This window comes from Penicillium soppii, assembly GCF_028829465.1.
Source record: "Penicillium soppii strain IBT 18220 chromosome Unknown utg000007l, whole genome shotgun sequence".
NCBI classification, from domain to species: Eukaryota; Fungi; Ascomycota; class Eurotiomycetes; order Eurotiales; family Aspergillaceae; genus Penicillium; species Penicillium soppii.
Window position 1 is genome coordinate 684,709 of NW_026643237.1, and position 16,362 is coordinate 701,070.

Genomic DNA, 16,362 nt, shown 5'->3' on the forward strand with positions numbered 1-16,362 from the left:
CCATTGTCTTGTGGTCTTGTATTTCGTGCAGCGCGGGAAGAATCGTAGGGACGAACACACTCAGGAGAGATGACCTGGAAAAAGTCATCAATATCCTTGTAGTGATAGGCTTCTAGCGAGGTAGCTCTTCGATATCCTGTGGGCCATGTTTAGTGGCACTGTCATAAAGATCGATCATCCTTGTCTTTAAAGATGTATCTGTGTAGGAGGAGAAGCGAAGAAAGTAGGGAATTATCTATGAAAGAAGAAACGTGGGCCGGAGATACCCACGCAGTGGACTTTCTAAATACAAGCTTAAAGATGCATATGTAATGGGTTGTGGAGAGCTGGAAGTTAGTTTCCTTTAAAGGACACTAGTAGTGGTTCGGAAAAAATTATCTCATTATGACTGTAGTAGGCTCCCAGGTCCCTATGGCGTGAAGTTGATTTGGGGCTCAAAGAAACTTTGGGTTCCAATCTACCCGATATCAATGCAAACACTACAAACACCGATAAGGATCGATGAGCACCCATTTTATCATCAACATTGAATCATAACTTTGAAATTACCCTGCACATCTAAAAGAGCAATTGAACAAATCACCAAAGGCTTTAACATTAACCCCTACATTATCTTTCCTCATCAAAATCCCGAAAAATCGAAACATAAAAAGAAATGCTCCAATCCCGCATCAGACCCCCCCCCCGCGCCAATCCAACCAGCACAGTCCCAACACCGGATCTGGACAACAATAGCGAAGAAATCGACGAATCCCCAGAAGATATCTTTGGTGCCTACCTAGCTCATCTCCTCCCAGATGATGCCCCCTCATTCCACGGCGATCCAGGTCAACACCTCCTCTACAGCTCTCCCCGCTATGGAGATCTAGACATTATGGTCCCGAGCTATCCAGACTCAAACGCCAATCGCTCTGATGCAGCGCGTAGGCTATTTGCTCATTTTGTTTGGAGCGCTGGTCTGGTTGTTGCGGAGGGTGTCGAATTAGCTGATCAGGCTCAGTCGAAGAGTATCTGGGCTATGGAGGGTGAGACGGTGCTGGAGTTGGGAGCTGGTATATAATTCATTCTCTGCTGGTGTGGGATAGTCAATGACTAACAATACTATTAAGGTGCCGCTGTCCCATCCTTAATCTGCGCGCTGGCCAAGGCCAAGGCCGTAACGGCAACAGACCATCCCTCCTCACCAGCCCTAACTGGCGCTATGGCATTCAATATCAAGTACAATCTTTCGAACAGAAATCCACCACTGAATGGAAATGTTTCCATGCAGCCACATCAATGGGGTGTCTTGGACGATGAATTCTCAATCCAGAACAAAGGCTCTTTCACACGGATCATCGCAGCAGATTGTTTCTGGATGAGAGAGCAGCATGGTAACCTTGCTCGGACGATGCAGTGGTTCCTTTCGCCTGGTGGACGGATTTTTATCGTTGCAGGCTTTCACACTGGGAGGCCGATTGTGGCTGGGTTTCTTGAGACGGTGCTTGAGTATGGATTTGTCATTGAAACGATTTATGAAAGGGATTTATTCGAGACGACTAAGGACGGAGCGGAAATTAGGAGGGAATGGATGCCGCACCGAGAGGGAGAGGTTGACAGGAGTAGGTGGTGTGTTATTGCTGTTTTGAAGAGGGAGTAGGTACTTCTTCGGGTGGCATTGCCCTCTGTGCTGCTCGCCATTACAAGCACGCGCTGCCTCTGGTAAAACGTGGCTAAAGTTGGGAAACCTGCACTGAATCTGACGTCGGCATATACTACCTGCGCAGTCCGGAGTACTTTGCATGAGCTACAAAGTAACTGCGGAAACGATCTGTCCATATGATACTTGCACCTTGAACTTCTATATAAATGTATGTTATGTACACGGATATCAACAAATAGACTCCAGACGCCATGCACTCACTCCACGTTCTCAATGCAACGTAAATTCCTCATCGTCTACCAGGGATTCCAACCGGCTTTCTGACACTAGGATCAACATTGGGACTGGGGGATCTACCACCCTGCAATCTAGCCCGCAGTCGATCCTGAGCAGATCCACCACCAGACGCAGCACGGTCGAGCTCCGTTCGACTGGAAGACTGAGACGATCCAGATCGCTGACTGGGCAGTGGTCGTGCGCCATTAGGGTGAAGATTACCCGACGATGCGGGTGAGTATGCAGGCGAGTGTGACTGGGAGTGAGTGAGTTGCGGTGTAGGCGACGGGGACGAGCCCGACGGCGCGCTATTGGCGGTGCCGAGTGGCGGTGCCATGCCACCACGGCCACGACGTAGACTGGCTGTTTGGGGCATGTTTTGTTGTTGTGCTGGACCGGAATCACCCCATAGATCACCTAGACCGCTACTCCGACCGGGGTAGGCAGCTGTTTGACCTTGGGGATGACCAGCGGAGGGAAGTTGTGACGTTGCGATTGTGCGGGACGGGGCCGGGGCTGGGCCTTTCGGGTCTTGGGGGAGCCATGGGGGAAATGGTCGGGCTTTTTCTGTGTAGTAGGCTCGGAGGGCGTTGGAGATGTGGGAGCAGTCTTCGTTGTCGGGGTCGTCTTTCTCGTCGCCTAAGGTGATGACGCGGCGCAGATTGGTGAGCCGAGAGCCAAGACCGGAGATCGCAGATGAGGATGTGAAGGATGAAAAGTATGAGCTCATCTTGTCTGTGGTTGAGCGATGTGTGGTTCTGCAGGATGGGAGCTTGAATCCAGGGTGGCGTTTGGAGCTTCAAGCTAGACTTGTGGGACCCAATGCGAAACACGATGAATTAGAGATTATAATTAGTTGAGATAGTCCAAGCCCGGTTGGAGACAACCATGTAATTTATTCAGCAGAAGAGCCAGCTCCTGAAGATAATTGTTGTCAACCTTGAAAGTGAAAAAGGAAGGTATACAAGGGCCATAACAAGCCTCTCCCCGCTGATAATATGGTGTATTGCCGATTCGTGATCCATGGATGGGTTGCGATCCATGCACCCCAAATTATGTCAGCATCTACAGTAGTTAGTAAAACCAACAAAACAGCTCGGATCTCCCTTCAAATTAGTACTTTTTTAGGGGTTAGACTGGCTTAGGGATTCTGGTTTGGTATACACCGAAAAATGCCTATTAATTATGAGAGTTAGTGATTTTACTAAATGCTCATATAATTCGGGATATAAAGTGCATTTCATTATGGTGCATGTCATAACCCTAAAATGACTAAGTTTATAATGAAAAGGGATATACATGTACCAGGATCCCGAAAGAACTCTAAACGCCCTAATTAATGTCCTAAGTCCCAAGGACTCAAAAAAAAAAATTGAAATGACAAGAGTGGGATTCGAACCCACGCCATTACTGAACACGGTTTTGATACCTAAACGTGTCGCCTTAGACCACTCGGCCATCTTGCCATTTGATTGTTACTAATATTGTGAGAAAACCCTATCAATCTTCAATTTAAGACTTTCTAGCTCGACACTGCCTGCTTTCCATACAATTAATGCTATATACCTGTGAACGGCAGAGGGCTATTTCAGGAATTCAGGGTAACAGATTCGGTCAGTCCATCACAGCAGGTTTGATCCATAAGAAGCACTTGATACCAACATATAGCTATCACGGAGCTACAGATGTAATTATATATTTATCGAGCATAGCGATAGATCAATCTTACTTGATTCTCTCCCGCTATTTTTTTTCTCTTCTTCTTTTCATAGATTCTTTCTATCTACCACGGTGAATTTCATCTTATTCTCAATCAAAGCCACAGAGCTCACTACGCTACCTACAGCTTCTCTTCTATGTGCTCCCAGACCATACAGCTTACCTGAAAAATGTCACGTAGATCCTGTGCATATTCAGTCTTCCAATTCAGCTAGTCTCGTGTGTTTAAAATGATCGACTCACAGGAGAAAATAATGGGAAATCTGAACAGCTTGCTATATCCACTAATGGATGAATTTGCCTTTGACCCTTGTGACTTTGATGATTTTAGCCCCGACGACACCGATGAAGCTGGACGAGGAAGATAGCGAAGACAATGACCTTTGGCGCAAAGGAATCGAGCATGGCCCAAAGTATTGCAAAAAATCGAAGAAGAAATACAAATCATCTTGAAGAGATGCTCGTTTATCTGGACCGTCGTACAAAAAACTCATGCAGATTATATTCAAAGATTTCAATCGTCTTCCGCTCTGACATCAGGCATTCGGGTATCAATTGACCCTGCTTGCTATGACTCTTCACAGTTTGCTCTTTTCGCACGCACAAAGTGATACGTTCTAATCCATCATAACGTCAGCAAAGCTTCGATTTTTTGGACAGTGATCTTATTTTCTCCTCCCCTGTGAAAGGAGATGGCACAAGAAACGAGTTTCTCCAGAAGGACAGGTCCCTAGTGGATGAATAAGACCTGGGGCATATCTGACTTCGAATTCCGCGGTACAGCTTTCCGCTATGCGAAGTCACATAGTAGGTAGTCAAGATAATGGACGCATAGGGAGAAATCACGAAAGACAATAGTATAGGAATGATTGTAGGGTCAGATGAATCACCCGAAAAATTACCTTGGAACGAGCGTATATGAGCCACATATTTTGACAATTCAGCACTTAGTTGGCACTGGTCAGTTCTTTCCTATAATTGACCAAGACTTTCTCCCGCGGCGTTGAAAATTGTTAAAAGGGAAAGGCATCCATGAAAGGAATGTACTGTCGCGGGCATGTAATGTTGGACGATGGAACTGTGCCTTGGAGGTATGCCTGAATTTGTCCAAAGTAACAGTCTGACGCCCCCTGGTCGATGACCGTATGCTGAATTCAAGGGAAACATCCCGCGAGTAAGTCTAGACTCTTGGTCGAGATGACTGTGGGATTGAGAATTAACATCAACTTACACCAACGGCTTCTTGCATTAAAAGTACCGATCCGGCAAACCGAGAAGACATCTTTCGAGCCCTATGACAAGATAATGTCAGCTAGTAACATACCCAGTGGCGATGCGAATTGGCTGAAACGTACGATTCCAGCGGCGTGATAGGATCGATGGTATTACTAGCAAAGAGGATCGGAAACGACGTAGGAATGTTTAGTGCGCTGATTTCATCTGCATCAAACCTGGTTAAACTTTGATTCCAATGCAAATGGTCACCCGTTTTATCAAAGAGGATGTTTATATAATGCCAGAAAAGAGAGAGACAAAAGGAGTGTTGCCTACCTTGAACTACCATGCTATCAGGCAACTGCGGTCGGAATGATCGGCATAAGATACCTTCCAGGTAGGTGGGGTAGATATCACCGATGTACTTGCTCTTCAACATCGTGTACTCCGCCCAGATCCTGAACTCTTCAATGGTAGTAAGCTTGTTTCTCCGATACGAATCGGTGCATGTAATGGCGAGACGGGCATCTGTTATAGAGTTTGTTGACTGGTCATAAATACCCACAAGAGCGGAGAAATTTCCACCCTCGGCCTGCTGTAAGATGTCGGCCATGCTTGGAAAACTTGAAAGTGGAGTGTAGAGTGTGTTGAGAAAAAGAGTCTTCAGGTCTGAATAGGTGACCATTGTCGGCAGGTCTTGATCGCGGAGGCCACTTAGCGGGACTGGATGGTTCTGAAGCTGATGGATGATGCCATTCATTCTCGCCGTGATGTTAGCCGGCGTGGGCCCCCAAAATGAGCACTTTTCAGGCCCTGCGGAATGGCAGAAGGTCGGAAATGTTTCCATGGCCTGGTCCATTTGATCAACATTGTCCGTCCAGTAGTTGTCATAATATTGCTCTGCGTTCAGAACACCATCGAGTATCATTCTCCCAACGCGGTCAGGAAACATGGAAGCGAAAGTACTTCCGATGACAGTGCCATAACTGATGCTATAGCACCACAATTTGGCGTTTGATGGTGACTGACCGGCCATCTCAGCCTCGGCTTCGGTAAATGTGAGCAAATCATGGGCAACTGCTGGCGTAGTCACATAATATGAATGGGGTGACTTGTTCTCCACAGCATTGTTGCACCATTCGCCGTAGATAGAGCTTGAATAGTATTGTTCCTCGAGCGATGTTGATGAGATATTGATGGCGCCTGTCCTGTGCAGTCGATAGAAAGCCGATCTTGCTTTTTCGTTCTTTGAGAAGCAGTCTAGATGCAAGCCACTGTTGTTCACGCCGCGAGGGTCAAAGGAGACGAAGTTGTACTGCTCTCCAAACATCTGTCCGACGAGGTTCTGGTATGTGAGGAGCAGGTCGACACCAGAACCACCCGGACCGCCTAAAAAAGTGTCAGTTCAGTCAAATGAAGTCCAGACAACGCTGATAGATTTGAGATCATACCGGGGTTGATTACAATGCTTGGAGACTCGACGGTAGCATTTTTGCCAGCCAGCTTGATGAAAGCAATCGACGTTGTGCCAAGACTTCTGTTTGAGTAGTCCAAAGGAACTTCCAGTCTAGAGCAATTAAAGGCATCGAAACATGGTTTCCATGTGAGGTTGGCTGATGGTTCGATCTAGATGGTCCGTCAGAAGCTAGGAACACTTGGGCAATATGGTACCATAAGCTCCTAGACTCACATTGTCAAATCCATAGACCATGCCCCGATCATGCAAACTGTGGGCTTTCGATCCCAGGCTCATGAAGAGGATGAGTGCATTCACAAGTCGGCTCATTGTAATGCCTGGGGCTTCTTATTGAGCTTTCCGTCCAGTTGCTTGCAAGAGCCGACACAGTTGCGATATCTAGGAACTATTTATACCAATTGAATCTCCTTAGATACTAGCATCAAGTCTGACGGTTTCTATAGGCAGCTGCATTCTTCCTAACAACTCAAAATGCTTCGTGCTCCGCTTGTACGAACCAGCCAACCAATATGTTTTTGATCACCACCATGTATTACCAAGTATGGTGGGTGCGGGGACAGGATCTTACCTGTGTATGTAAGTGTAGTGGTGTGCCCAAGGCTTTAATCCACATTTCAATTTAACCGTATGCTCTTTTTTGCATGGATGCTTGTATCCTTAGCCCACAGACCCTCAAAGATGACTACTTACAGTCCCCTTCTTATCCTAAATATAGGAAGAGGCTCGCCTTCTCTTGGCGCCCCGCCTGTACGAGATAACCAATCAATACTTATCACGACATGTACTAGTCTATAACAAGTGAAGTTTATGCTGATCAGTTCTCTTTTCAGAAGCCCCACTTGTACGAACTAGCCAATCAATATTTATCATGAGACCCAGTACAGTAGACTCTGTTTAGTAGGATTAATACCAATTGGTCTAGCTTTAGGCCCCAGTCGTTCCTTTTAAAGTGCCCCGCTTGTACGAACCGGCCCATGATGCGCGGTCTTTCTCCCAAGCTTCGATTTTTTACTTCGTACCGTCCACCTTTTCTCACTCCGTTGTCCACCGCATGGGATGTGGCGACAACTTTCTCACTGGCATGCGAACCGAAGAACAGATCATCATCTTAAACTATCATCGGCACCCCATAAGCTCCCTTTCGAAGCCAATACATGCGGGTGGTGGCTTACGGGTCGTGGTGGCCTTGAAATTGACGTCTGCCTGAAACGGTGCGCATTGCAAATCTTAGCCAGATCACCATCATGGATGGGATGAAGAACAAAAATACCAAGACGGGCAATCAAGCCTGGAGAAGAAAGCCTCGCAAGTTCGCTTCAAAGTCAAGACTAGGCTGTAAGACTTGCAAGTATGTCTTGACTCTACATATCGCTACAGGGCGATCAATTGTGCCCAAAGACTTCGAAACTGACATCCCTCAGGATAAGACGAGTTAAATGCGATCTATCTCGGCCTTCATGCTTCAAATGCCTTTCTACGGGTAGAACCTGCGATGGCTATAGTGAAGTACCTCTGGCATTCAAGACCGAGGAGACCGATATTGAATCAACTCATTGTCATAAGGAGATCGTCAACAGAGCAGATAACTGCGACAATTACTACCCCTGTACCACGGTCAGTGCGTGCGATTCAGAGCGATGGCACCCGAAATACCATGGCCTCATTTTGCAGAATCTCGGATCCCTTATGATCTTACCAGTGACTGGGTCAACCCAGGCAGAGCTAATGCGCTTTTTCAAGGATATTTCGATCAAGCACCTGAATCAATACCGCCCTTGCGAACCATGGCGGAAGATTCTCATGTTTTTCTCCCAAACAGTGCCATCAGTGCGGCATGCTGCCATTGCTCTGGCCTTGATTCATCGAACCTACCTTGATCGTCATTCTAATAATCAGGCGTATCAATCGCCTTTCTTGAAAGACCGGCTACCGGATAAGGCTCCTTTGCTTCACTATAACCACGCCATTCAACTTCTGCTGAATCCGGAAGTTGGTGACAGTGCCGTAACAACAGCTGTCACACTTTTGGTCTGTTATCTCTTCACCTGCTTTGATCACCTAGCGGGCGACAACGTACAAGCAGTGAAGCACCTGCGCGGGGGTGTGGCGCTTTCATGCAACATCGACAACGCTACATTGAACAACTGTACCTATGACGATGCCCAATCCTCGGGGGTTCACGCGATTATCTGCCAGGTCACAAAACAGATCCGCCGTCTTGACATGCAGGCCGTCATGTTTCTGGTCGACTGGACTCCAGCCAACATCCAAGAAACATTCATGTCACATCTTGCACTTTTCGACAGTACCTTTCGGTCCCTCGACCAAGCTGCCGACCACCTCCAGGTTCTTGTCGCTCAGGTAATGAGGCTTCGAAACACAGATCAACAAACTTCACCGACGGGTACAATGCCGCCGTTACCTTCTTCACACAAAGACATCGTTCTCGGGCAGTTGCAAATGTGGTTGAGTCTCTTTGAAAACCTCCTGCAACAAGGCAACCCCTCTGAGTTAGACTTTGCAACTGACCCTCTCGTACCACTCCTGCGCTTACAACATACTATTGCATGGATTCTCCTCAGTGGCTACGGGCCTGGCAGAGAAATGGAATATGATAATTTCTTGTCCCAATTCCAGCAATGCGTCGTATTGGCGGGCGAGGTAGCTGCGGCGCATCAGCGGTATTCGGGGTCGTCACGGTCGACTTTTACGCCAGAGATTGGATTTATCCCCGTTCTTTACATAATCGGGGTCAAATGCCGGCATCCTATTGTCCGTCGTGGAGTCTTGAGTATTTTGCGACAACAGCCAATACGGGAGGCGGCTTGGGATAGCATCTATACTGCCAGGGTGATTGAGCGGGTAATCGAAATTGAAGAGGGTACGGCTAGGGAAGAGCAAATGGTACAGTGCATGGAACAAATTCCCGTATGGCAGAGGATCGAGGCATTGTCTTTTACTCATATCCCAAGGGGACAGTCTGCAGCCAGGTTGGATATTACGTATACATTCTGCGCCCGGGAGGGAATACACATTGAGTCGCTCATGATAGAACACAGAGAGTCTAATCATGTCAAATAGCCGACACAGACAGCAGGCTGTGATAAAGAACCAGAGAGAAACCGATTTCCATGAACGTAGCTGGTTCCGCACCCCGGACAGCTTTCTCGCTACAGAATACACATCCTACCGTCTTTCTCATAATGCGAATGCTCTTGTTTACTTCTCTCTGCTCTTCTCTACAGATAATTAAGATGCTGGGGGGCTGCGCAATGGTTTCTCTCCAGTTCGGTATGTGAATTTGTCTATCCCCCTTACAAGCCACTTGACAGCAGGTGAAATCTCTGAAGCATGGCGGATCGGAGACAAGCTTGGTTTTATCGGCCCTGTCACCGAACAGCTACAGTATAACTATCTCACTCGTGCGAAATTTGAATATGAATATCACTGGCTCTACAAGTCACATGGAATGGGATTGACTACCCACTCTCCGCTCGCTCAATTGCTTAGAGGCAATAGTAGTAGATAAATGTTTAGTGCACTGAGAAGAATGAGATCTAGTGGCGAGAAAAAGAATAGAGTTAATTAATCTCGAGTGGCCGGCGACAGATGATGGGTCGGGACTTAGCAAAGTGAAGATTGAAGTTATTGTAGCCCTAAGCTTAAATACCATGGTATTTGTGATTAAACCAATCGACTGAGAAAACCGAACGAGCGAAAATATTGGATGTATATACAACAAACGCCACTCTGGTATATAGGATCCCACTCTTGATTAGGCGTCGGTGTACTACCTCTCTGATTTGCCTCTTACACCCCTATAGCTCACGTGTACCTACCTGACCTATATCTCACTTCTATCTCGCTTCTATCTCGCTTCTATATCACTTCTACCTACTATATTGTGAAGATCTAATCACAGGCTACTGGATCCGTTTAACTAAGGGACTTTAAAAGAGATAAGGTGCTTTTAGTTGTGATTCTCTAAGTCAAATATGATCATTAAAATATAGTGTGACTAGCTAGGACAACAACATCAAGGAAGGAACAGAGAGGAAAAGGAAAGAAAATGATTCTGTTTGCTGAAATCGAGGTGGGTGTTGACCACGACTAATCGGCTATTTTCCTATTTTGATTGGTACAAACATCACAAAAATATTTAACCGGAGTTACGATTCAAATCTCTATAGAAAAACTTTTATAAGAAAGATAGACTTGATGATCGAGAATGAGGTAATGATTCTCTTCTTAGGCGCGATACATGTTTTGTTGCATAAAGCGTAGAAGAAAACCAAACTCGTGGTTCCTGTTTGAAAGGTCCACTACTATGGATTCAATGATATCTCGATCTAAGTCGCATACAATAACTCCTTTTGGAGTCAACCCTCATGAGTCTGTTCAAAGAGACTGTTCTAACGAGGCCGAATATAGTTCCCTGAACCTTGAATCCCTGGCGAGTAAAGCTTTCGGAGTATCGCATTCAACAACCTTGCCTGCCTGAAACACAGCAACACGATCAAAACGATCAATATAGCCAAAACGATGCACAACCGCAATGATAGTATGGTTGGAAAACTCCTCATCTATCACTTTCTGCATCATACTTTCGGTATCTGTATCGACGCTAAACATACCTGGCTATCAGCAAAAGCAGACCAAAAGGAAATGTTCCAAAGAAGAAACCTGGAAGGATAAGACAAAGAACTTACGAACTTGTCGCTTCATCAAGAATGACAATCGGACTGGCTGATGTCAACGATCGTGCCAGTGCCAATAACTGTCTTTCTCCAGCTGACCAGTTCGCAGTCTGGAGATCGGCATCCAGACCGCCATTAAGGGAAATCTTTTCCCACAGGCCAACCTTTCGCAGCGCAGACTCGATCACATTGTCTCTCAATACCTTGGTTGGGTTGAGATTAAATCCCACGGTTCCCGGGAAAAAGAAAGGATCTTGTGGGATGACATTGATTCTTGAGCGGACATCACTGGGCTGTAAGCTGGACAGGTCGCGCCCATCAATAGTCACACTCCCTGAGCGAACATCTATCATGTGAAGCAGTGCCAGAACCAGAGATGTCTTGCCGCTTCCCGAAGAACCGCATATGGCAAGCTTTTCCTTCGATTTGATTGTGAGGTTGACATTCTCAAGGGCTGGAGGCTTGTTCGAACTGTAAGTAATGTAGGAGTTAGTACTGTCAACCGAGATTTTGGATGTGGGGAGTGGAAATAGGCCTCCGAACCGATAGAAAGCAGTAACGTGGTCAAAGACAATGTCACCTCGATTAGGCCAATCATGAAGAGACGGGGTCAACACCCAAGGACGTTTTTCAGAGGGGGTTGTATCTTGAAATTGTTGCACACGTTTTACTGCACCCATGGAGGTCTCAAGTTGCGTCCATGACGATATTGCCTGTGCCAAGGCGTCGTTGAAAGTGAGCACCAGATTTAAGCCGACGCCGATCTCTGCAGGACTGAACTTGTTGTTGAAGAATGTTGCGATGGAGACAAGCACCACAGCCATCACAGCCACCACGAGATCAAGAACAAATGCCAACCACTTTTGAATGGACAGGAGCGTGTAATACGGTCGCTGTGAAGTATTTACATGTTCATCACATGTCTGCTGGAATTGGCTCTGCCATCCATATGCCTTGATTGTAGAAATACCTGCAATCGTCTCGCAAAAGTGTGTGTAGAGTGGTGATTTTGCTTCTATGTCGAGGAGTCGGACTTGCCTTGATGTCCTCAGATAGTAGCGTTGGATGAACCAAATGACGAGTAGGAGGAAAGGCATTGTGATAGCAAAGTATTTGCCGACCACACAGAGAAGTATCGCCTTGACTAGACAGAGGGAAGCGGCTATTCAAGAGAAAATTTCTTTTTAGCCACGGGAAGTACTGTTATTAAAGGAATTAAGTAGGCAACATACATCCGGCGAAGCCAATCGCAAACATGGGAAGCTTCATGTCAATGAGATCCATGTCCTGGTTGAATCGATTGACTATCGTGCCACTATCAGTGGATGAAAAGAAAATCCATGGGGCATTCAGAGTAGTTTTTAAGAGATCCGAGTGCAATGCGTAGGCTGTATTGTTTATGATCCCGATGATGAGAAGACTGTTTTGGTTTCAGTGCTGGATTTTCTGCTGTCGATTGGCGGCACTTACTGGCAACTCGCGACATAAAAGCCTATATTCAAAAAGACGAAAACCGTGTAAACTCCAAGATACAGTCCTGGTTTTGAATTTGGCGTTTTAGCGTTTGCTTCGGACCAGCGCTGGATCCAAATAGCTAGAAAGAAACATGTAAATCTCACTTCACCTTACGCAGGAAAAAGATACATCACTCACTGACGATATTAGCAAACAGGGCACTGGATAGACAGCATACTAGAAAGCACGCAATTTTCCATCGACCCGCTCGATTGATATAGTATAGGTACGTGCTCCAGCTGCCGTTGGACCTGGAAGCATATTGTTCTGGATCCAATGTTGGGTGCGCCGGTGCTTCGTGTTCCGGTCTGATCCCAGCTACTACCGGTATGTCACTAATGGCTGCCCCAGCGTCACCACCGATGTCCTCTCTTATTTCAGCCATGTGTGACGGCAGTCCGTGGGCGGTTTCTGGCGCTCGCGCTATCACATCCTCAAAGGATCCAGAGTCAATAACTGAACCTTCCTGAAGAATGACCACATGATCGACAAATGGAGGCACTAAACAGTATTGATTAGGCAGGCTGCAGAGACAAGCTGTCGTGAATAAGGAAGGGAATATCATACCCGAATGAGCAGTGATTATGACAGAAAGCCCTGCTTTTCGACAATAGCCATTGTCCCCAAAAATATTCTCTTCAATAAGTCTTGCATTTTCTGAATCCAAGCCACTCCAGACATCATCGAGTATCAGAAGCGGTGACCTAGAATAAAGAGCTCGAGCGAGGGCCTGATGAAAGCGGCGCATTGTTAGACGGCTGCTGGAATATTGGTAATCTAACTATCATTGCAAACTTACTACTCGCTTTTTCTGCCCTCCACTCAGGGCAGTCCCATTATTACCCGCCAGGTGCAAATCACCGGTAGGAAAGGCTTTGAGGTCAGACGTGAGGGCAGCTAATGAAAGACAGAATGTATACCAGTTCTTGTCGAACTGACCATTTACACCAACAATATTGTGTCTGATGGTGTCATTGATGATCCAGGGAGATTGTGCACAGTACCCTACGAGACCAAGTGGCATGTGAGGAATGCCCTTCACAACCACAGCATCGCCCATGATGCTACAAACTAGGGCGGACTTGCCTGAGCTGGACCGGCCAACTATAGCAATGATTCCCTTGTTAATAGTCATGTTGAGGTCCTGTAAGATCGGGTCGGAACCCAACGACCAAGCAATATCAACGCCTTCCAGCGACAGAAGAACGTCATCTTCAGGTTGAGATTTCCTATGTACCGCCGAGAGATGGTGTGCTTTTGGCGGCACCAGCTGGTGGATATGGCGCACCGAATCCTCGCTTGTCCGATTTTCCAGCTTTGCTATTTCCGGATCAGCTGTGGAAAGATAGTTCTCAATTCTGCTCAGACAACCCAAGCATTGCATAAACTGCGGCAACGATTGGATGAACGTTAGTAGATGGCTTGTCAGAATCGAAACCAGCGATAGTGATGTGAAAGCCTTTTCAGCGAGTAGTGAGCTGCTTTGAGTTTTCAAGGAGATAATCCCGTAAACCAGAAATGTCGCATAAGGAGCAAAGTCCGACGGCAAATTTGCTGTGCGTGCCCATGGTTAACATTGGTTTATTTCATGCTGTATGATTGGGACTTACAAAGTGTGACAGTGCATATTAAGAGCTTGCGAAAGATCTCAGATGTATTCAACTCCACTTCTCGTAGATTGGAAACCATTGTATCGAAAGTCCCAGTCAGCCCAAGCATTTTTATGGACTTCATGTTCCCCAGCATCTTCAGGGTTGTCGTCATTCGTTGTTGAACTCGAATTACCCATTGCTTCTGTGCCGGAACTATGTGCTTAGATACAGGCATTGTGCCCAATATACATACTGTTTCATAACACCGGTCAGCGTGCAGTTTATGACGAGTGAGAATGATATCATGAACAAACCTAGGGAGACAACCGTTGGCACCACACACGTCACACCAACCTGCCGCTCCAAAAGGTAAACAGCCACCGCTATTTCGATAACAGAAATCCAGCATTCATGGAATGATTGCAGGCTGTTACATATACGCTCCACGTCCGTTCCCATCAAGGTTATTGCCTGCGAGTCGCCAAGTTTATTGTTGTTCATTTTCGTTGTGCATAGATAAATCATGGACATGAGGCCTGCGCGTGTCATAGCCATAATACGATTTACCAATCGCGCATAGACTGCCTTCGATACCTAGAATTACCACGTTAAAGAAAGCTCGATCTTTTGACACAAATTCTCGGCTGGACTTACAGCCATCCCGAGGTATACCAACACAAAAGCTCCCACGAGCGCTTTTCCATAATTATTTGTGGGTGGTGAAGACCGTTGCTCCGAAAGTTTGATCGCAGCCTGAATGAGAAAGGGCTGACAAAATGTGAAGCCGCCGAGAATCAGACGTGGTGGGATACACGTCAGGATCTCTCGAGCATAAGCAACAAATATCGCTTTCATCAGTCGATAGCGCGGTCTGCAATAGCCCCAAGCTTTTTTTAATCGAATGCGGGCTCCATCACCACTTAGTGAAGGGGCTAATTCGGGAAGATCTGAAACCTCGAGGATGCTGGAGTAACCCTGCCTCAGAGTGGGCAAGATCCAAACAAAGAGACCACGTGCCCAGAATCCAAGAGCTTCTTCCCTGAGGCATTTGACATTTGACGAGCCAGCAGAGCAGAGTCTTCTCCCACATGATTCTAGAATGGCAACAAGTACAGTCAAAATATACTGCGCTGTCCACAGATTCCGCGGAAGATAAATATCAGGACTAATCCACAGTGAGCGCAATCGCGGAATATAAGTGATTACAAGAATAACATAGTAAATTTCAAGAAGTGAAGAAGCCCCAAAGCGTTGTGCGTCTAAAAATGACACCAATAGTGCTCCAGCTGTGGCGACCGTGCTGATGACTCCTGCCGCCGTGGATATTGTCGTATGCAACCGCTCATTTCGATTCCCCACGATGGTATACACGATGTTCAAACTGCACAATGCACCGAGACAAGCCTAATAAGAAAGTAAGCATTTAATCTCGTATTTCTTTGCGGTCGGTGCTCACAATCTTGAACCCCCCAACTTGTGGAAGACCCCCTGCACCGGGTGTCGCAAAAGATATTGAATGCGACTTGGAATGAGCAGTAAAAATATTATAGCTGGCAGAGTAATTAAGATTGCATCTTCGAACAGAAAAGTGAAGTCGAAGTCTCGACAATCGACACTGACGCGTGGACCGTATAGCTTGTCGCTACCCGGTACACAAGTGTATCTGACAATAGATTCAGACATCGTCAAATCCACCAACCTACCAACTGGACCTTGTCGGATACCATAGAAATCACGATATAGAATTAGCAAACTCTTCACCCTATACGAATAGGCGTGGTAATAGAACGCATCCCACAATCTGGTACAAATTTTGAGGTGCAGGACAGAGTGACACCCTAGCTGTGCAGCTTGCCAAGCCAATAGTAGGCACATTCCGCGCACCCTATGCAAGGTTTTAAAACACTATGTCGATCACACACATTTCTGTGGAACGTGCAGAAAATTTAGTCCCAGTGCTTTAATACCTCTTGCGTCACCTAGAAATGCAGTTCGGAGCTGAATGCCTACACATTTAGTTGCTTGTTTTCTTTAGAACTGAAAAAGATCCATCGAACCCTATACGTTGCGCTTTTTGGGCTCGTTTAAAACTTTAAGAGACTTTGCATATCACTGCTTTACTACCAAAACACCTTGTTGGGATATACTGTATTTTTAGGGGTCCAAATGAGTTAATTCCTGCCAGGTGAACAAATGGTCAGGGTACATCATATTAGCAACATACTTCTA

General features: G+C 46.3%; 5 protein-coding genes across 5 annotated transcripts; 2 read left to right on the forward strand and 3 right to left on the reverse strand.

The window, feature by feature from the left end:
* Positions 1 to 655: 655 nt before the first annotated feature.
* On the forward strand, positions 656 to 1,639 carry N7529_009516 (putative nicotinamide N-methyltransferase; the record flags this gene model as incomplete). The annotated part of the gene is made up of 2 exons (XM_057245043.1): positions 656 to 1,052; positions 1,110 to 1,639. The coding sequence occupies 2 exons, from the start codon at positions 656 to 658 to the stop codon at positions 1,637 to 1,639; spliced, it is 927 nt and encodes a 308-aa protein (XP_057093306.1).
* Positions 1,640 to 1,931: 292 nt separating this feature from the next.
* Positions 1,932 to 2,648, reverse strand: N7529_009517 (uncharacterized protein; the record flags this gene model as incomplete). The annotated part of the gene is made up of 1 exon (XM_057245044.1): positions 1,932 to 2,648. The coding sequence occupies one exon, from the start codon at positions 2,646 to 2,648 to the stop codon at positions 1,932 to 1,934; it is 717 nt and encodes a 238-aa protein (XP_057093307.1).
* Positions 2,649 to 4,650: 2,002 nt separating this feature from the next.
* On the reverse strand, positions 4,651 to 6,638 carry N7529_009518 (uncharacterized protein; the record flags this gene model as incomplete). The annotated part of the gene is made up of 6 exons (XM_057245045.1): positions 4,651 to 4,785; positions 4,869 to 4,929; positions 4,993 to 5,077; positions 5,189 to 6,241; positions 6,304 to 6,478; positions 6,543 to 6,638. The coding sequence occupies 6 exons, from the start codon at positions 6,636 to 6,638 to the stop codon at positions 4,651 to 4,653; spliced, it is 1,605 nt and encodes a 534-aa protein (XP_057093308.1).
* A 935-nt stretch (positions 6,639 to 7,573) lies between these two features.
* Positions 7,574 to 9,410, forward strand: N7529_009519 (Zn(II)2Cys6 transcription factor domain-containing protein; the record flags this gene model as incomplete). The annotated part of the gene is made up of 2 exons (XM_057245046.1): positions 7,574 to 7,677; positions 7,751 to 9,410. 2 exons carry the CDS (start codon positions 7,574 to 7,576, stop codon positions 9,408 to 9,410), a joined length of 1,764 nt encoding a protein of 587 aa, XP_057093309.1.
* A 1,624-nt stretch (positions 9,411 to 11,034) lies between these two features.
* Positions 11,035 to 14,230, reverse strand: N7529_009520 (ABC transporter integral membrane type 1; the record flags this gene model as incomplete). The annotated part of the gene is made up of 8 exons (XM_057245047.1): positions 11,035 to 12,170; positions 12,259 to 12,446; positions 12,497 to 12,620; positions 12,680 to 12,702; positions 12,772 to 13,042; positions 13,109 to 13,271; positions 13,341 to 14,095; positions 14,152 to 14,230. The coding sequence occupies 8 exons, from the start codon at positions 14,228 to 14,230 to the stop codon at positions 11,035 to 11,037; spliced, it is 2,739 nt and encodes a 912-aa protein (XP_057093310.1).
* Positions 14,231 to 16,362: the final 2,132 nt, after the last annotated feature.